General features: G+C 42.4%; 2 protein-coding genes and 1 long non-coding RNA gene across 4 annotated transcripts in view; 2 read left to right on the forward strand and 1 right to left on the reverse strand.

The window, feature by feature from the left end:
• Positions 1–3834, forward strand: part of LOC306841854 (zeta-sarcoglycan-like) — a 31974-nt gene extending 28140 nt beyond the window's left edge. For both annotated transcript variants that reach the window (XM_079371868.1, XM_079371869.1), the window contains 2 exons: positions 2386–2509; positions 3235–3834. In XM_079371868.1, the coding sequence (XP_079227994.1) occupies positions 2386–2509; positions 3235–3426 (316 nt within the window). In that variant the 3' untranslated portion in view covers positions 3427–3834. The remainder of the gene's footprint in view (positions 1–2385; positions 2510–3234) is intronic.
• Positions 3835–3859: 25 nt separating this feature from the next.
• Positions 3860–7389, forward strand: LOC306841856. Its single transcript, XR_013781593.1, has 3 exons — positions 3860–4289; positions 4453–4630; positions 7205–7389. It is a non-coding gene; the product is annotated as an uncharacterized lncRNA (long non-coding RNA).
• Positions 7390–8056: 667 nt separating this feature from the next.
• LOC306841978 (uncharacterized protein) lies at positions 8057–16313 on the reverse strand. Its single transcript, XM_079372016.1, has 18 exons — positions 16122–16313; positions 15951–15973; positions 14950–15007; positions 14586–14812; positions 14423–14503; positions 14256–14324; positions 13979–14152; positions 13611–13772; positions 13457–13520; positions 13285–13375; positions 13065–13206; positions 12360–12464; positions 12140–12239; positions 11816–12044; positions 11528–11602; positions 11293–11395; positions 9995–10110; positions 8057–8892 (listed from the first exon to the last, which is right to left on the reverse strand). Exons 1-18 carry the CDS (start codon positions 16144–16146, stop codon positions 8796–8798), a joined length of 1941 nt encoding a protein of 646 aa, XP_079228142.1. The 5' UTR covers positions 16147–16313; the 3' UTR covers positions 8057–8795.
• Positions 16314–16471: the final 158 nt, after the last annotated feature.

Below are 16471 nucleotides of genomic sequence, written 5' to 3' on the forward strand. Positions count from 1 at the left end.
GAGAGAGTGAGAGAGAGCCTGTCATAAACAGCTGATGTGGCGACTAATGCCACACAGGTTATCAGCAGTGAGGACTTTACATCCAGAGTTAGTGAGCACAGTGCACAAGACCGCCAGAATCTCAGTAAGAATTAATCCATGCTTTGTGCATTTAAATTAGCATGCAATCATTTGACCAATCAAAACGAGTAATTGATAGATTGGCCATGCATTCACATCATTTGAATTTACAGCTGAAGCCTGAGCTTTTATTCATCTGTACTTTAATCAGTATCATGGGGGAGACAGAGAGGTAATTCACAAGAGTTCTACTTTTTGGAATTATTTTAGATTCAGGAGACGACGTGTCTCAAAAAGGGTTGAACATTTTAAACATGCAGAGCAGCACACATTCATCAGAACTGTGGGTTCTTGTAAGTAACTCTAAGTGTAAACTCAGGTCACAGCAGGTCCTCAGTCTTTTTGCATATTACACAGTATCTTCGTCTTGATTCAGCGTGTTACCCCCCCAGGTTAAAAAACAGACATGATGTTTTTCTAAGAGCTGTAAAGAACATCACATCCATGATGCTCCAGGTTCTACCTGACCTTGGAAACAACCCTGAAAAGTTGACGATACAATTTCTATTGCATTTTGGGCTTCATATGTTTCCAATAAGTTACGTTTAGCTTTTTAGTTCAAGTTTGTATTAGGGTAAAAACAACTCTTTTGCTGCTTTCAGAGCCTCAAACACAAGTCTGTAACATAAATGTTAAAACTGAAGACCCTTTTGACAGCCATAGAGCTGAAGTTCATGCTTTATTTTAGACTCTTTAAAATAAAGCATTTATTTCAGCAAAAAGGTTACTGAGTTGACAGGTGACAGAAGTGCTTTGATTGTAAGTCATCACTACAGCTCACACAGTTGATCTTGAAACATTGGTTAAGAGAGTACAGGTTCTTGACAATGAGGAACAATGAAGTTCTGGTTTGGATCAGGGTCTGAGGGTTCAACGAGGAGGGGTGGGGCCCATGTGCAGGAATACATTTTGAGTAAGGGGTGCTGCCAACTGAATCTTAAGTATCACATTACTTCGGTAATGCAGGTCTTTGCGACAACAGCCTACTCAATACCACCGCGATCACAGCACTATAAGCGCTAATGCGTGCGCGAGAATACACACGGTAAACATCCGTTACCTGCGTCTGTGACGCAAACATTACCTGCACAGCGGCAGTGGAATAAACCCAGGTCTTACCTGGATTCACATGGTACCAAACGTGGCCTTGCATCCCGGAAGCGTCTGACGGTCGGGCTTTATCTTGTATTTATTTTGGCTGCTTTACAGTTTATGCTCCTTGCTGAATCAGTGAAAGAAGTCAATGTGACACACCTCCTTCATTCAGTTCTCCTGAGCTGTCATTCGTGGCCGCGAAGTGTCAAACACAAAACTCGAGCTGCAGGTAAAACAGCGATCACGCACTTAACGCACCTGTGGAGGAAAATTAGTCACCACCCCACTCACAAACCACCAGCCCTATACGAGAGGAAAAAAGCCCCACAAAGGCCAGTCCAGCCCTGATACAGTCAAACAGAAAAAAGGGGTTAAGGTAAAAACAAAACAATGAACTTTCGAGAAAAAAAAAGGAAATGATGAGACAGGAGACATAGCCATAGAAGACACAGCCTTCTCCATGTTTACATGTCATCTCAAAACGGTATCCTATACTGAAAAGCAGATGGTGTGTGTGTGTTTATTTCCATAGCGCATAATCCTGAACATGTAGCCTACTTTCAGCACAGTATGGAGATTTAATTGGTTTCAAGACACTGCCTTTAAGTCCTCCGTTTAAAATTCATTGAATACAGATTTGGCGGAGGATGGGAGAGGAAATCCATTGGAAACAGTTATGAGTTATGAAAACAAATGGCACATTGATTGGCTCCGGCACTTATCTCTGCCCGTGTAAACAAATAGTCCGCAGGAGGAGAAAATGCAGATTGCATTAGCCTCAGTGTTGCTGAAGGTCAGAATCGGCTGATACAATTCTGGGCTGTTAAGGAGCCATGCTGGATTAGAATAATGAGCGGAGCTGCTTCAACATACACAGCAGCTTTAGTATTCCACAGGTGGAGAGGTCTCTGGTTTAACACAACTAGGTACAATTATGCAGCATTTTTTTTCTTAAGACATTTAAATGCCTAAGGTTTGTTATGAAAAGATAATGCGATTGAAATCCATCATCCATCCCTAAAGGAGTAATTACACGAGAACATTTGATAAATGAAACAACATATTGTCAGCGGTGAATTATAGGAAAACAAAGATCCCCCAAAGTAAAAAGAAATAATTGAAGCTCATGCACTTAAATCTCTGAGCCTGTGTTCATTTATTTTCCTTCAGGCTGGAGTCTCCAACGCGGACCCTGACCATGGAGGCTCCCCGAGGGGTGGAAGTGAGCGCCGCCGCAGGGCCGCTGAAGGTCAGCGGTCGAAAGGACCTCCAGCTGGAGTCCACAGAGGGAGAGGTGAGGCGGATCACAAGTTACTCTGCTACTACTCTGTTCAAATCACATCTAGCATTAGCTGAGAATAGCATATATTCACCCGTCTCTTTTCTACTATTCATGCCTATTTTAACTGAAGTGTCTCAAAGATGTTCCTGTGTGTAACACTAAACAGAAACACCATATCAATCTTCAATGGGTCATTTTTTCCAAGATTCAAAAAGAAGATGTGCCTCCATACATAATTTTGATTATGATAATTAAAACAGCTAATTTGAACACAAGTCCGCCTCTGGAAAGGCATGTAGCCAGTCATAGTTGAGGATTTTTTGGGTGGCCCCATAGGGAGGCCAATCAGAATTCAAAGGTGACCCTGGCCACCTCAGCGCTGATATCAGCCGATACCAATGTTCAACATCTGACGCATCCATGATGAGAAGTCATCCTGAGGGAGATATGAATGTCAGATTTTTGAGTTGTGTTTGAGATGTTGCAGTCTGGACCAAAATGGTGGCGAGAACAAAAAGCATATCCATCAGTCGAGGTTTATCAGGTGCTGATATAATATTTAATAGAGATTGAGTTTTCCCTCCTCTACTTATCTCACCTCAGCAGATCGGAGCTGCTGTATTTCTCTGCGGCTGTCACTCTGTATTCTTTCAGTTTGACTTGATAATCCATCACTCCAGCACTTCCCTTGTAACGTCTTCTAATAACTTCCTGCTCCATGTTGTCTCTCCTCCCAGATACTTTTAGACGCCAACACCATTCAGCTCGGCGGCCTCCCGCTGGGCGTCTACACTGTGTCACCCCATCAGGTCTCCCAGGAACAGGAAGTATACGAGGTGTGCGTCTGCCCCAGTGGGAAGATCTACCTCTCCCCTGCAGAGAGCAGCTCAACGTGCCAGGCCATGAGCAACATCTGCCTCTGGAGCTGACCAGGGACAACTTTGAACAATCTTTTATTCCAGAGGCGCTGAGATCCAGACCGCTCAGGTGAAACTCAAAGTCGTCACTGTCTGAGCTCAGATTAGTGCAGAAGGTTCAGAGCCGGATGCCTGCAGTGGTCTGCTGGAGGTCAGGACTCCTGTACTGCTGACAGTGTTTGATGAACAGCAGGCAGAGCAGCACACGGACAGGAAGACTTTTTTTTTTTTTTTTTTCCTAGAGGACTCACTTTTATTTTTCTACTTTCAGTTCATCAAAGACAACATTCAGAAAGAATAGATGAGGAAAGGTCAAACCTGGGTGTCTGCAGCGTTAAAGGGAGACTGCTAATGACTTGACATTAAACCTGATCGCATCCAGACATAAAAGTGGAACGTTTTAAGAACAATTCTGTTGTGATATGTATATATGAAAGATTTTTTTTAATAATGAAAATGGATTTTTTTTTAATTTCATCTGCACTCTGTCAACAGCAGCTTCATTTGAAATTAAACATGTTTTTATGTGGCACAAATTACACTTGACTACAAACTGTGAGGGATTTGTCAACAGGCTGTCTTGAATGTTCAGGTAAATGTTGACATCAGCGAACTCCTCCATGTCAAGGTAAATCTTCTTGATACTTTTGACACTACAACATAAAATAATAGGTCCATTAAGGTTCTGTTTTAGAGCTTTTCTCAGTTCTCAAACTTACCTTTTCCCCCCGTGCACTCTGAATGGAGCTCAGGGTCGTCTCTCTGTAACCTTTACTGTACCTACTAGAAGGTGAACTGAGTAGAAGTTCTGTGTGGTGGTGAGGACCTTTGACTTTATCAAACGCTCTAAAAACAGCTCCTACAGAGACCTTAAAGTGAGTGCTTTTTCAAACATCCTTTTTTCATCTCTTTTAAGAACTTCTTGCATTGGATTTAGTTATGAAACATCTCTGTTTGTTAAATGAAAATAAACCTCTTGATATCGCTCGTCGGCAATTCTTGCATATTAAATCTGTTTGAACTCTTCTTCTCTCTGAGGCCGAGCTTGGATGTGGAGTTTGACACGAGAGGCTGGCTGACCTTGACTCTGCAGCTCCCAGCGAGGCAGGCAGCCATGTGTTAGAAATGCTGCCAGGACGCAAAGGCTACCTCTTCCTCGTCCTCCATCATCACCCTGCAGCAGCAACAGCAGCAGCAGCAGCGGAACGCCACTTTGGTAAGAAACACAACGCCGTCCTAACGGAAGATTAGCCACTCGATGAGTTTCTGAGAGTGAAAGCATTTTTTTGATGTTTTAATAGAATGAAAGATTGTTTGTCGGTGAAAATGTACATGCTAAAGGTTAATTGACTGGAAAAGTATGAGCTGACAACGTACAGATTTACCATGTTTGTCTTTTGTGGCATTATAATGACTTAAAATGAGATGAAATAAGAACTAAGGGGGGCGCTTGTGGCGTAGTGCTTAGTTAGGCACACCGCAACAGAGGCTGTCGTCAAGGTATCGAATCCGAGCAGTGGCTCCTTTCCTGCATGTCATTCCCACCTCTCTCTCTCTCTCTCTCTCTCTCTCTCTCTCTCTGTCCGTTGTCCGTATGAAAACTACAAAGGCCTCCACAAGGATCCTGCTTGTCTCATCAAACTGCATTCATGCATTAGTTTCTCTTCTCAACCTTTCAAAAAAAAAAAAAAAAAAAGGAGGTATCATTTTCTGCTGCAGCATCGTTTATGTTGAGTCTAAGTTTCTATTTTAGCGCTCAGGGATGTTTATTATTCATGGTGATGATGTCACATGTTGATCAGTCAACACATTTGTTTTCATTATTTGACTATTGTGCTGATGTTTTTTTTTTTCCATTGAAAGAAATTGGTTTCAGAGAATGATATGAAATGCCAATTTCCCAATATTAATGACTTTGAGTTTTTCATTTGGTTTGATTAAAAAAAAAAAAAAACAACCCCCTAAAGGATATTAAGTTCAATAGTGGAAAAGACAAACAAAGAAGAACTGATGATTTAATTAGAGGACCGTTACCCAGAAAGTTATCTTGCTTGAATATGTTTTGATGAATGATTGTTTGCAAACCAATGTCAGCTCTAAATGGAACGCCTCGGGATCTGAAGGGGAGTTAATGAGCTGACATTACAAAAACAAAGACTGACAGCGTTGCAGAGCATTGCTGTTTATGAAGAATTCAGAAAAATGACCTCAAGTGAAGATTAAAGTCAGCAAACGCTGAAGTAATCGTTTCTTAAACCAGGCTCTCTCTGAGTCCTCCTTCGTCAGTTTAGAAGACATTTTTTTTTGTCTTTCACAGCCTGATGTTTGATAGAGAACATCAACCTGCAGGCCTCTCAGTATTACATTTGACCTCTTAATTTGAACCCACGAGGTACATTTCAGTATGTCCTCTCTCGCACCGTGCATCAAGTACAAACAAGTAGGACACTCCAACATTTCCCCTCCCGGATGCTGGAACATTTCAGAGTCTTTTCTTGGCCACAGGCAATCTAAAGAGAAGCGTCCCGAGGAGAGTTTGCTAGTCGGGGGTTAAGAGCGGATATTATCGCAGCATGGTCACGGCCCGGTGAATCCCACAAGAGCTCTGCTTCTAATTAAGCCCAAAGTCGCCATCAGAAAATCACATGCAACTGCTGCTTGTAGTCGCTGTATTTGACTTCAAACTAAACACACTGAATGGCTCTGCAGCAACATGATGGATGAGGACGGCTGTGAAAAGGAATATGTACCACTATTGTATTGTATTTAATTACCGTTTCACATGATTGACGTCAAGCTGATGAGATAGGACAGTTTTGTCCAAATGAGGCTGTCACTAATCTAACGGCGACTTATTTTCCTGGAAAAATCTCCGACCTAACACGAGTCGGAACATTAGAATAACCTGGGCTTTTTAGGAAGTCTCAGCAACTCTAAAAACTAAGAATTCAATCGCCTCCACCAGCAAGAATAACCCAAACTCCATATCAAGAATGGAGAATGACAGGTGAAGGTGGTGTTGACTTGCAAAAATCTAATAATCAGTCAGCATTTGGGATTTGAATGATTTCACTGCTGGCTGATTTATTTATTTTTTCCCCCATTTTTGCATTTCTGATCAGGCTGAAAAATTAATTTGGTTCCAACAGGTGACAGATGTTGAACACCTCAGGGGCTGTTTGTGTTTTGGATTCATGCTTTTATATGAATTCAGTTTAAAAAAATAAAATAAAAAAAAGGTGTGGATAAATTCAAGGCGTGAACATCGAGCTCTAATAGGAAAGCAAAATACAGGAATTTGAATAGTATCAATGAGAGAGATGACGTCACAGAAACAGGCGCTCTCCTAATCACGTTTAAGATATTCTGAAAAAGTTGAACAGATGTGTAGCTGAATTTCTGAGATGCTAACTTGCGCTACGTCACTCTTGTCCCACAGGTTGCGGTTTCATCAACTGAAACAAAACAAGTCATTATCCAACATGTTAGAGGTGGAACAAATATTTGAGTGATGTGCCTCCATGTAAAACATTTTGTATTGTTTCCCATAGTAAAAGGACATGTAGCTTGACTGTTATTTGCAGGCTGAAAATGTTTTCAGAAAATATTTGCAGAAAATGCAGGCTGTATACAGATGTACATAATGATGTGTCCAAACTGAGGCTGCAGAGAAATGTTAGTATCAAATACACCAGCAGTATTTAGCAGTGCTGCTTCCCACTGAGCTGAAGAAAGCCTCTTCTTCAAATGAAAGCCCCTTCACTGTTTAAATTGCTTGTGCTGTTTCCAGGTGCTGCAGGACAAGTGTGTTCATGTCGCCCAATCAGTCCATCAACCAACCAATCCGGAGGATGTGCGGTCAATATAACTCTTTAACACCAAGTCGTTCCTTTTCACACTAATCTCTTAAAAAGTCTGTGTATTCCAGATTTAAAACTGAACCTGTGCTGCCATCTACTGGCTCACACACCACAAGATGCCCCACTGGAAAAGTTAAATGTGACGGAGCTGCATCATGAGATATGCAAAAAGTTTCCCGTTAAAGCTGTACAGTGAAAACTCAATTCTGTAGAGTCTCTAATGTCAAACTCAAACAAAAGATTTTGAACTCCGTTTTCGTTCTACTCAATCGTCCTTTAACTTCGAAGCAGTGTTATTGTAGGCCAAACACTGAAAAAGGAGATGAGTTAAAGAACTCATTCACCTTGAGTTAAATGCACACTATTTTTGGACTCCTGGAGCCGTATTCATGAAGCCTCCGAAAGACAAAGAGTTGCTCCTGGTGACAGAATTTATAACAATCAGGACATTTTCTAAGTTGTTCACAAAGTGTCTTAGCCCTTAAGAGACATCTGAAGGCGTCAAAGTGTTAATGAGACTGATGTCCGGCTAAATTCTATGATTAACTTTTTTTGTTAACTATTTGTTTTTAATCAACCAATCACAGCTTTGGGAAAAATGTGTTATACCTCACAGAGAGAACCACACCTCCTCAATGAGATAAGAGTTTCTCCTCGCCCAGAGTTGATTCGAGACGGTTTCCTAAACCCCTGCTGGGCGAGAAATCCTCGCTAGGATTATTCACGTCAAGTCAGGATCTCTGAATGTTTGTGAGGTCACCGTGAAAATACGAGACGGCAAGTAAGAGTCGAACTTTTATTGCCACATCACTTTAGAATCCACTGATTTAAAAACTCTTCTGATCATGTACAGGCAGTTTAGCTCAGGTATATGAAAACAGCGAGAGAGCGGTTTTTCGAGAGAAGCAGTGTTTGTTTAAGGCAGGCAGGGTATGAAGAGTACAGAAAACATCATGAAACAAGCTCTGCAGATCACCTGGGAGGATGTTGCAATACCTTATTTTTTAAAGTTAACACAGACCAAAAATAAAAACTAAACTTCGAACAAACAAACGAGTCCCCTTTCTTATTTTTGGATTTCATTTACAACCAGATGTGCCCCGACTCTCAGGTCCTGGTGTAAAACAGTATAAAGTGTAATATGTTTTTTATAAGGATTTTTCCCCTTTAAACTGACAAATATACTCGAAGCCAGAGAACATTTTAACAATGGTATATATCTGTCTACTATTTGGCAGCGAATTGCTTTTAAAAACTTAAATCTGTATCTTATGTACAATTCTCAATATCAGGTTTCCCTTTTAAAATGTAAACAAAACAAACTTCTTGATAAGATCATGGGGATCCTTTTCTCTCGATAACACTGAGGTCCCTTCTTAAAAGCATTGTTTCTGTGGTTTGAATACTAACTGTTCAAAAAGGACCAAAGCTTTAAAGCCCCGTACATATGAACCTTTTAAATAAAACTGAGTGGCAGTATAGGATTAGGAGCTTTTATTCAGAAGGCGGTCCTGTTCCCTCTCAGTACTGATGGTTTCCTCTGTAGTCAGGGACCGGTCTGTACGGACGAAATGGTCGCCCACGTCCGACTGCAATTCTCCCATTCTCATATTCATACCTGTAGAAAACAGAGACGTCAAGAGACTCATTTCTACTGGAAAACCAGAAACTTGGAAGTTTTTGTACCCAAAAAAACTGCTAACTCCATCGAGGAGTGCTGTGTTTGTAGTGAATAAGACAACGCATGTTAAAGAGCTCCATGCGCCTGCAGCAGACGGGGACTCTTTCCTCTGACGTCATGCTTCATGAACGCTGCTCTCTTTTAAAACAGCGTTGTTTATCCTGTATACAAAGAAGAGTCTGACATGCAGAGATATTTAACCTTACAGCCACATTACAGCCAGGTTAACGCCATCAAGACCTTTTGATTAGATGGGCACACATTCCTACGAGATGAGACTGTACGTTAGCTTAAACTAAAATGGAGCGGTTAGGAAACATAGCTTTAGCTAGTTAAACATAGCTTTAGCTAGCTTTAGCTTTAGATTTCAGATTGACACGTTTTTATTACAAAACATATCGAATGGTATTGTACACTTTGTCAACAGCTAGCATTAGCATAGCATTTTACAAAGGCATTTTTTATAAGTGATCAAAGCTGATTTGAAGTGATTTCATAGCACAGCGTAGGTTTCATCCGTTGAACAGTAACTCTTCTCTTCTTTAGTGTTTGATAGTGAGCACTGAAGAGAGAATGAAATCAGTGAAAAACTGAACCAGGGAGGGATGTGTTGAGGACTGAGCCAGCGCCCGGCTGATTCTTTCCAGCTTGATTCTATGAGTAGAAACATGATCAGAAGTTTTTTTACTTTGTATGTGGGATTCAGATAGAGACTGTGAATGTACTCAGACTGTGAAATAACTAGTCAGCCTAGTTTTGATCCAAACGTTAAAAAAAAGGAATATAAAAAGCTTATTTGCCCTCCGTGTTCACACGGACGAGACAGCGCCTCCTACTGCTCAAGACGATCAAACTTCCTTCATATGAACCCCTCCCTCTCAACCGTTTCGCTTCTCAAACCCGAGAAAACACATCTTCTGTCTTTGGCCCAAGATAACAAACAGGCGTGAGCTCGTCGCTTATATCAAATCATCTTATTCAGCTCCTGCAAAGACGGCCAACGAAACCGACCTCAGTGCGTCACCGTCAAAGGACTCACCCTGTGTGCTCGTCCTGCAGGTCTTCAGCTTTGATGGCGGATTTGGAGATGCCGATGCCATGAGGAATCCTGTCCGGGTATCTTACAGCAATGTTGGCGCCGTTCAGATCAAAGCCCTGCAGAGGTGAAGAAGGAGCACACAAGTCGATTCATTTTTACAGGATTAGCTCTCAGTGGGGTGATAAGAGATCTTAAGGGGCAGGGTATTCACTTCCAAATGAATCGTCTCAGACATTACACTGCTGACATGCTCCTTTAAAGAAATGGCCAGGAAGGGAATTAAAATGCTACATAATGTTACAGTAATCCAGACAGAGCAGTTCTCATGAACGCACTCCTGAAGACTTCAGGAGGAATTCTCCCGAAATCTTCCTGATCTGGTGACTCATACCAAGAAAACCCATAACTGCAAGACTTCCTGATAAGCGAGCAAGTGGGGAAAAAAAACAAACTACGGGTAATAAAAACGTAGAGATAACGGAACATGTGGAAGGTTAGGGAAATACTGTGTGACAGCAGCTGTTAGGTTGGGTGTTTCTGTGTGAACGTTCGATGATGGTGAAACAGACTGCTGGCCGAGGATCTGACCCACGTGAGTCGCCTGTTCGACTTCCAATGGGCGAGAAAGAAGACGCCAGCTTGACTTGAAAATGTCAGACATCTCCATTTCTTCAGTCTTAAGAGTCACGTTTCCTCATCAGCTCACAACATGAACCCGGCGCCAATCCAAAAATAACTCTGCTGCTATAAGGTCTCTGACACATACTTTCACCGATCGTCTTTTTAAATCAGCCTGTAAGGTGATATGTTTTATCATGAAAACACGTACTAACAGCTAAAGTTAGTTATTGATTATTGATTTTATTGTTTTATTTATGGAATCGTCTTTGAAATGTTTGTTTAATTGTTTTTATTATCATATGTACAGCACTTTGGAGACATTTCTTTGTTGTTTAAATGTGCTATATAAATAAAGTGGATTGGATTGATTGGATAAAGGGTTGATAAACCTTAAATATGGTCAGCATTAAAGTCTCCACCCTCTGCACGCCATCAGAGAGCCATGGTCGCCATGTGTGGTCAAGTGACAAACAATGAGCAGGGCTCATCTGGACTAATGAAGCCGGCGTCATTAAGACGCGTCGTCCTTCATGTTAAAGTTCCCACGTGGCCTCGGCACCTTTCCAGCAGGAGTACGACAGCCGTTTGTAGCCGAGACGCTTCACAAAGCATCCATCACTTCGTCACTCATGATGTACGCGCTGCATGAGCTGGGGGATATTGGAGGGTGCACTCACGTTAAAGCGTCGGATGGCTTCGTCACAATACTCCTGCTTCGTGTAGTTGACAAAGGCACATCGTTTGTAAGACAGGAGCTTGACGCTGTGGACGACTCCAGCTCTGCGAGGGAGAAGACGCACGGCAATGAACCAACTCAAACATTCAAACATCAGAATACCAAAGTTCCTCTGTCACAAAGTGTAATTTGATTTGGGGGAGGGGAGGGGGGGGCGTCTCAGTTGTTTAACTTACTTGCTAAACAGGTGTTTTAAATCAGACTCGGTTAGAGGGTGAAACAGGTTTCCCACCCAAATAGGAAACAGCTCCCTGTGGAAACAAAGCGTGTATTCAAGATACGACATCCTACGAGCCGGAGCTGAGGCCGGTTTTAAAAACAGAAGTAAAATGGACAGTGTAGCAAAAATTAAAGTCTAAGGACCAAGTCTGAATCATGCCTGAAGCATGAAGAAAGCACAGACTTTAAAAACATAGACCAAAAGGTGACAAAGTGGAAGGTTTAATCACAGAGTCTGGACTCACTGTGGTGGGCGAGGCTCTTTACTGTAGGTCCTGGGAGCCTGGTGAGGGACAGCTTGTGGGTGGCTCTGGACGTTTGGCGTATCCTGGACTGGCACTAAAGGCTTTTTCAGTTGTGGAGCGTTGTGGGACTGAGGCACGTGAGGAGTGGGCTTCGTGGCAGACGGGACGGGAGAAGCTCCGCCGACGTTAACTAATCCAGCAGCAGGGAGAGCGCCATTCTGAACAGACCCTAAAGAGGAGACAAAGGGTTCAATTTAAACGTGTGTATAAGACACAACTTTTAACTCTACATGTGTTAAGATATTAAAAAAAACAGACACTGACCAGGTTGATTGTTTAATTTGGACAGAACCTTTAATGCTTTTTCTACGGTCCCATGAAGAATTAAAGCATTTGAGCTCTGCTCCCGAGTGAAGCCAAACCCCTGAAAAAAAAACAAATAATCAGCAATTACCTTATTTGTGTTATTTGTCACATTTTTTATTTCTTGTTCAACTGATAAAATGAGGTTTAAAAGGGAGAGCAGAACCTGTAGACTACACACCATTAGCTGTGTTATCTGCACACGCATCAGTTCCTGGGCCGCCTCCGCATATGAACCTTCCAGTCTGAGAACGTCCCTGAAGGCCCGAGACGCCTCATCGTACCTCTGCGGGACGAGAAGAAGAGGTCAGCGTTTGACCACACGCCGGCTCTGCACATTCTCAAAGATGTCCCTCGCTGCTGCTCGACTTATCAGAAAACAAATGTTTACAGGAGCAGTCACGCTGACCTGAGTCACAGACCCCCCCCCCCCCCCCCCCCCCCACCCGTAAACCCCCACAGTGGATCGTGTCGACGTGTGTCCTCAGGTGGCTCCGTCCCCTCATGTCATTGCTCAGCCTCTCTCCTCATTTCTTACTAAGTTGTGAGTGAAAATTGTTCTTTTCTTCTTTTTTTTTATATCTCTTTGGCTTTCTTGATGAAAATAACGTGAACACGTGAAGTCACCTGGCAGTGGATAGCACTTTCGCCTCACATTGTAACGGCGCCTCGCAGGGGCTAAATGTCGCTTCCTAAATGTTTTGGTCTAAGGTTGCAGCACAGTCTGCATGAAGAGTATTATTTTGTCTTCCCCCGAAGCAGCCAACGTGGCTTTTATCACCACACGAGAGAACATCTGCTCCACCCAAAACAAACAACCCCCCCCCCCCCCCCCCTCCCCTCCCCCCATCCTCTCCCCTCCCCCCCCCTTCATGCACACTGTTACCTTCAGTCCTGCCAGAGCTCTCCCCTTCCTAAACAGACCTTTAACCCAGCCCGGACACATGCTGAGAGACAACTCAGCGTCCGCCAGCGCCTTCTCGTATTCCTGCATCTTTTCGAAACAGAAGGAGCGATTGCCGAACAACCTGGAACAGAAAAACGAGCGTTAAAACTCGTCCGTGTGCGTCACCACTTCACAGAAGAAGAGGATAAAGTGCTCTTACTTAAACTCTGTGGGGTTGAATTTGATTGCATCAGTGAAATACGTCACAGCCATACTATAGTCTCCAGTGCTGGCAAACTTGTTTCCTGTATCTTTAAGAAACATAAGCATCGATATTTATTCACAACTCATGATCAGAAAAAACACATCCGACGTGTTCGGATCCAACTTACTTGCGAGGTCGGTACTTATTTTAATGTTATCTTCAAACGTAAGGCTGCTGGCAGCGACAGAACCCTGATCAGACAGAAAGACACTCAAGTTATTCTCACTGAGGCGTTATTGGATTTTAATCATCAGCTGTAACCTCTGCGGACATCCACTCACCTTCTTATCAACCGCTGCGGCTTCTGAAGTTTTTCTCGGGCTGCTTTTAGAGTCTTCTTTAACGGGGCTTTTCTTTTTCTCCCTCTTCTCAGCGTTCTGCTCCATTTTACGTCGGGCTATATCTGCAGCTTTGCTCACGAATGTACTTGTCATGTCCAGCTCCTTACCCCCCCCCCCACACACACACACACGCACACACACACACAAAGAAGAAAAAAACCTACATTTCAGCAGGTCGCAGACACGGCTCCCAAAGCAGAATTTAGTTCAAATCTAAAAATCATAGTTTCAAGTTGAACAACATTTAAAGCGCGTCTTAACACGATTATATCACTTTTTGTACGTTTGTGTTCATCGAGAGGAAGTACCTCAGAGTTGCCAGAGTCTTCCTCGGTGTCTCCGTCTTCACCGCTGGAGTCCCCTTTACTTCCGTCACTGCTGTCTGTATCTTTCGCTGTCGGCCGCTGTCTATCGCTGGAACTGCTATCGTTTGATTCATAATTACGTTGTTTACTCTCTCTTTCACACGCACCATCTTCTGCCTTTAAAAAAAAGAAACGGAAAGAAAGAAAAACAAAAACCTTTGAAAGGCGGACGATTCGCGCGTGTTCGAGGAGTGAGGTGAAGCACACAAAAAGACGTTACATCTTCATTTGTCCCGGGGCTCGGTTTCTCTTTATCCAACTTCTCGACCTGTTTTTTCTCCTTCTGTTTCTGTTGGATTAAAAAGAAGAAAAAAACAAAACACTGTAAGGTATAATATTAACAGGACTTCTTAACAATGAAGAACGTATTGAAGCCTCAGAATGTACCTGCTTCTTGAGCCGTTTCCTCTCGGCCTTTGAGGCGTATTGTTTCGCCTCTTGTAATAATCGGCCATTTTTTTCCGGATTCTAAAAAAGGTTAGAAAAACAACAACAACCGTTTAGAGTGTGCTTGGTCAAGTCTCAAGGCAAAAAAAGGAGGTTAACTCACCCTCTCCTCGGTCTGATTCTCCACAGAGACTGGGCGAGGACGTTCTGTGTTTGTAGTGAAGTAAGGGACTCGATTGACAACGCTGGCCGGCCTTGTATATTTCCCAATATATTTCCCATCACTGCTCCTGTTAGCTGCCTTCAGGTATTCACTGGGATGAATGGGTAATTGGGAAATGTCCTGCGCTTCGTAAATCTCCTCTTTTGATTCGAGTTCGGCTAATTCGGCTAATAGTTCGGTCCATTAAATAAAAAAGAGAGAGAGAGTGTTTTTGTTATTAGTTTGACAAACATAAAAACAAAATGAAGGAAGTAGACACACACACACACACACACACGCACATGCACACACACACACTTACCACGAAGTCTTAATATCCGTTGAAAACCTGGATTTCCTTCAAACATACCCAGAACCCTTTGCTGGAAAAGGAGAAAGAGACACGACATGTCAACTATGTTTTTCACAAACATATTTTCAGGTTTCATATTTTTAAACATGGAGGAAATGTTGAGTTTACTGAGAATAACGCCGGACATGGTTCAGTTTCACTTTCATTTCAGGGAGCTGAGCTGAGTACTTGACTTTTCTTGTATATAAATAACAGTAAACGTTTTAATTCAGCTCTGGCTACAGGAAGCAGACTGATGGGGCATTCTGGGGGCAGATAAAGATATCAACAATAAAATAAAATCTTTCTTAGATCGATGTTCAAACAAGAGAGATGGATCAACACACAGCGACACAATACACACTTTAAAATTCACAACTTAAACTATTGTTGTGAAGGGGTTTTTTTGCAACATTTTGTAGAGATTTCATGTCACATTTGTTTTACAACATGTATGACAGCCTGTAGAGTGTAAAGGTAACTTCAGGTGGAGGTGACCTCATCTTCACAGTAAACCAAAGTAGGATCAAACACAGGTCATAGGAAGTTCTGCACAGGTTTAATGCTGTGCGAGGGAGGGAGATTTGCTATGAAATCCTCTGAATAAACTGTGTTTTTTGTGTGTGTTTCGAATTGGCTTCAAAGCAGGACCAGGTAGGGATTATTCATGATGTTACATATGAGCAGCACGACCCAAACAAACGAGATCACCGCAATGCTAATCCACCTTTAAATCAGATCAAATACACATGACAAAACTGTGCTGATCTGCGCCATGTTGATTGTTAAAACACGGATTGTAGTCTGAGGAGAAACTGTTTCTTAGCTGTGTTGATATAACACGTCGTCAGCATATATCCGTGTTAGCTCCCTTCAGCCGAAACAGCTACATTCAGTCATTGAGGGCGCTTCCCTCACGTCGTAAACTCTGTGTAAATACAGGATAAAAAAAAAGGATAAAATTATGTACTTACAAAGACGTGGTGGTCTGGAAACTCTGATAGAGGAGGAGAAAAGATCTGGGTCAAATGTCACAGTATGAGAGTTATACACAGACACCGATAAGGCAGGTGTGTGGAAAGTTTTAAATCACTCATAATCAAAAGTATCCTCTACCTTCATATAAGGATTATCATGTAGCCTACCTTTGTCATCGTCGTCTAACTCCATATTTAGTAATAATACCCCTCCCAGTGCACCATATAATCGTATATTCGACTTAAATACACAAAAGCGAGCATTAGCTTCCGGCTAATTTCTGCAGCTTCTAACTTTTGCTGCTGGTATGCTGTTTAGCGCGCGCCCGTCCAGTTTCTGGATCGCGGGAACGAGGAGAAAAAAAAAAAAAAAAAGAGTTCACACGTTTACGCACGCGCAGTTTGACATGCAGTCAATTGTCCTCTGTTACCCCCTTCTGGACTCATGCTAGTACGACAGCACAAATCATAAAGCATAAAAAAAAATACAAATTTTTTTTTTAGAAAGACTTAAAAAA

Source organism: Symphodus melops, assembly GCF_947650265.1.
Source record: "Symphodus melops genome assembly, chromosome: 20".
Taxonomy (NCBI): Eukaryota; Metazoa; Chordata; class Actinopteri; order Labriformes; family Labridae; genus Symphodus; species Symphodus melops.

Coding starts and splice junctions, on each gene's coding strand:
- LOC306841978 (XM_079372016.1), bottom strand. CDS start 16,146: ATGGAGTTAGACGACGATGACAAAG. Junction 15,974..16,121: donor GTTAGACGACGATGACAAAG/GTAGGCTACATG, acceptor CTCCTCTATCAG/AGTTTCCAGACCACCACGTC. Junction 12,045..12,139: donor CAAATTAAACAATCAACCTG/GTCAGTGTCTGT, acceptor TCTCCTCTTTAG/GGTCTGTTCAGAATGGCGCT.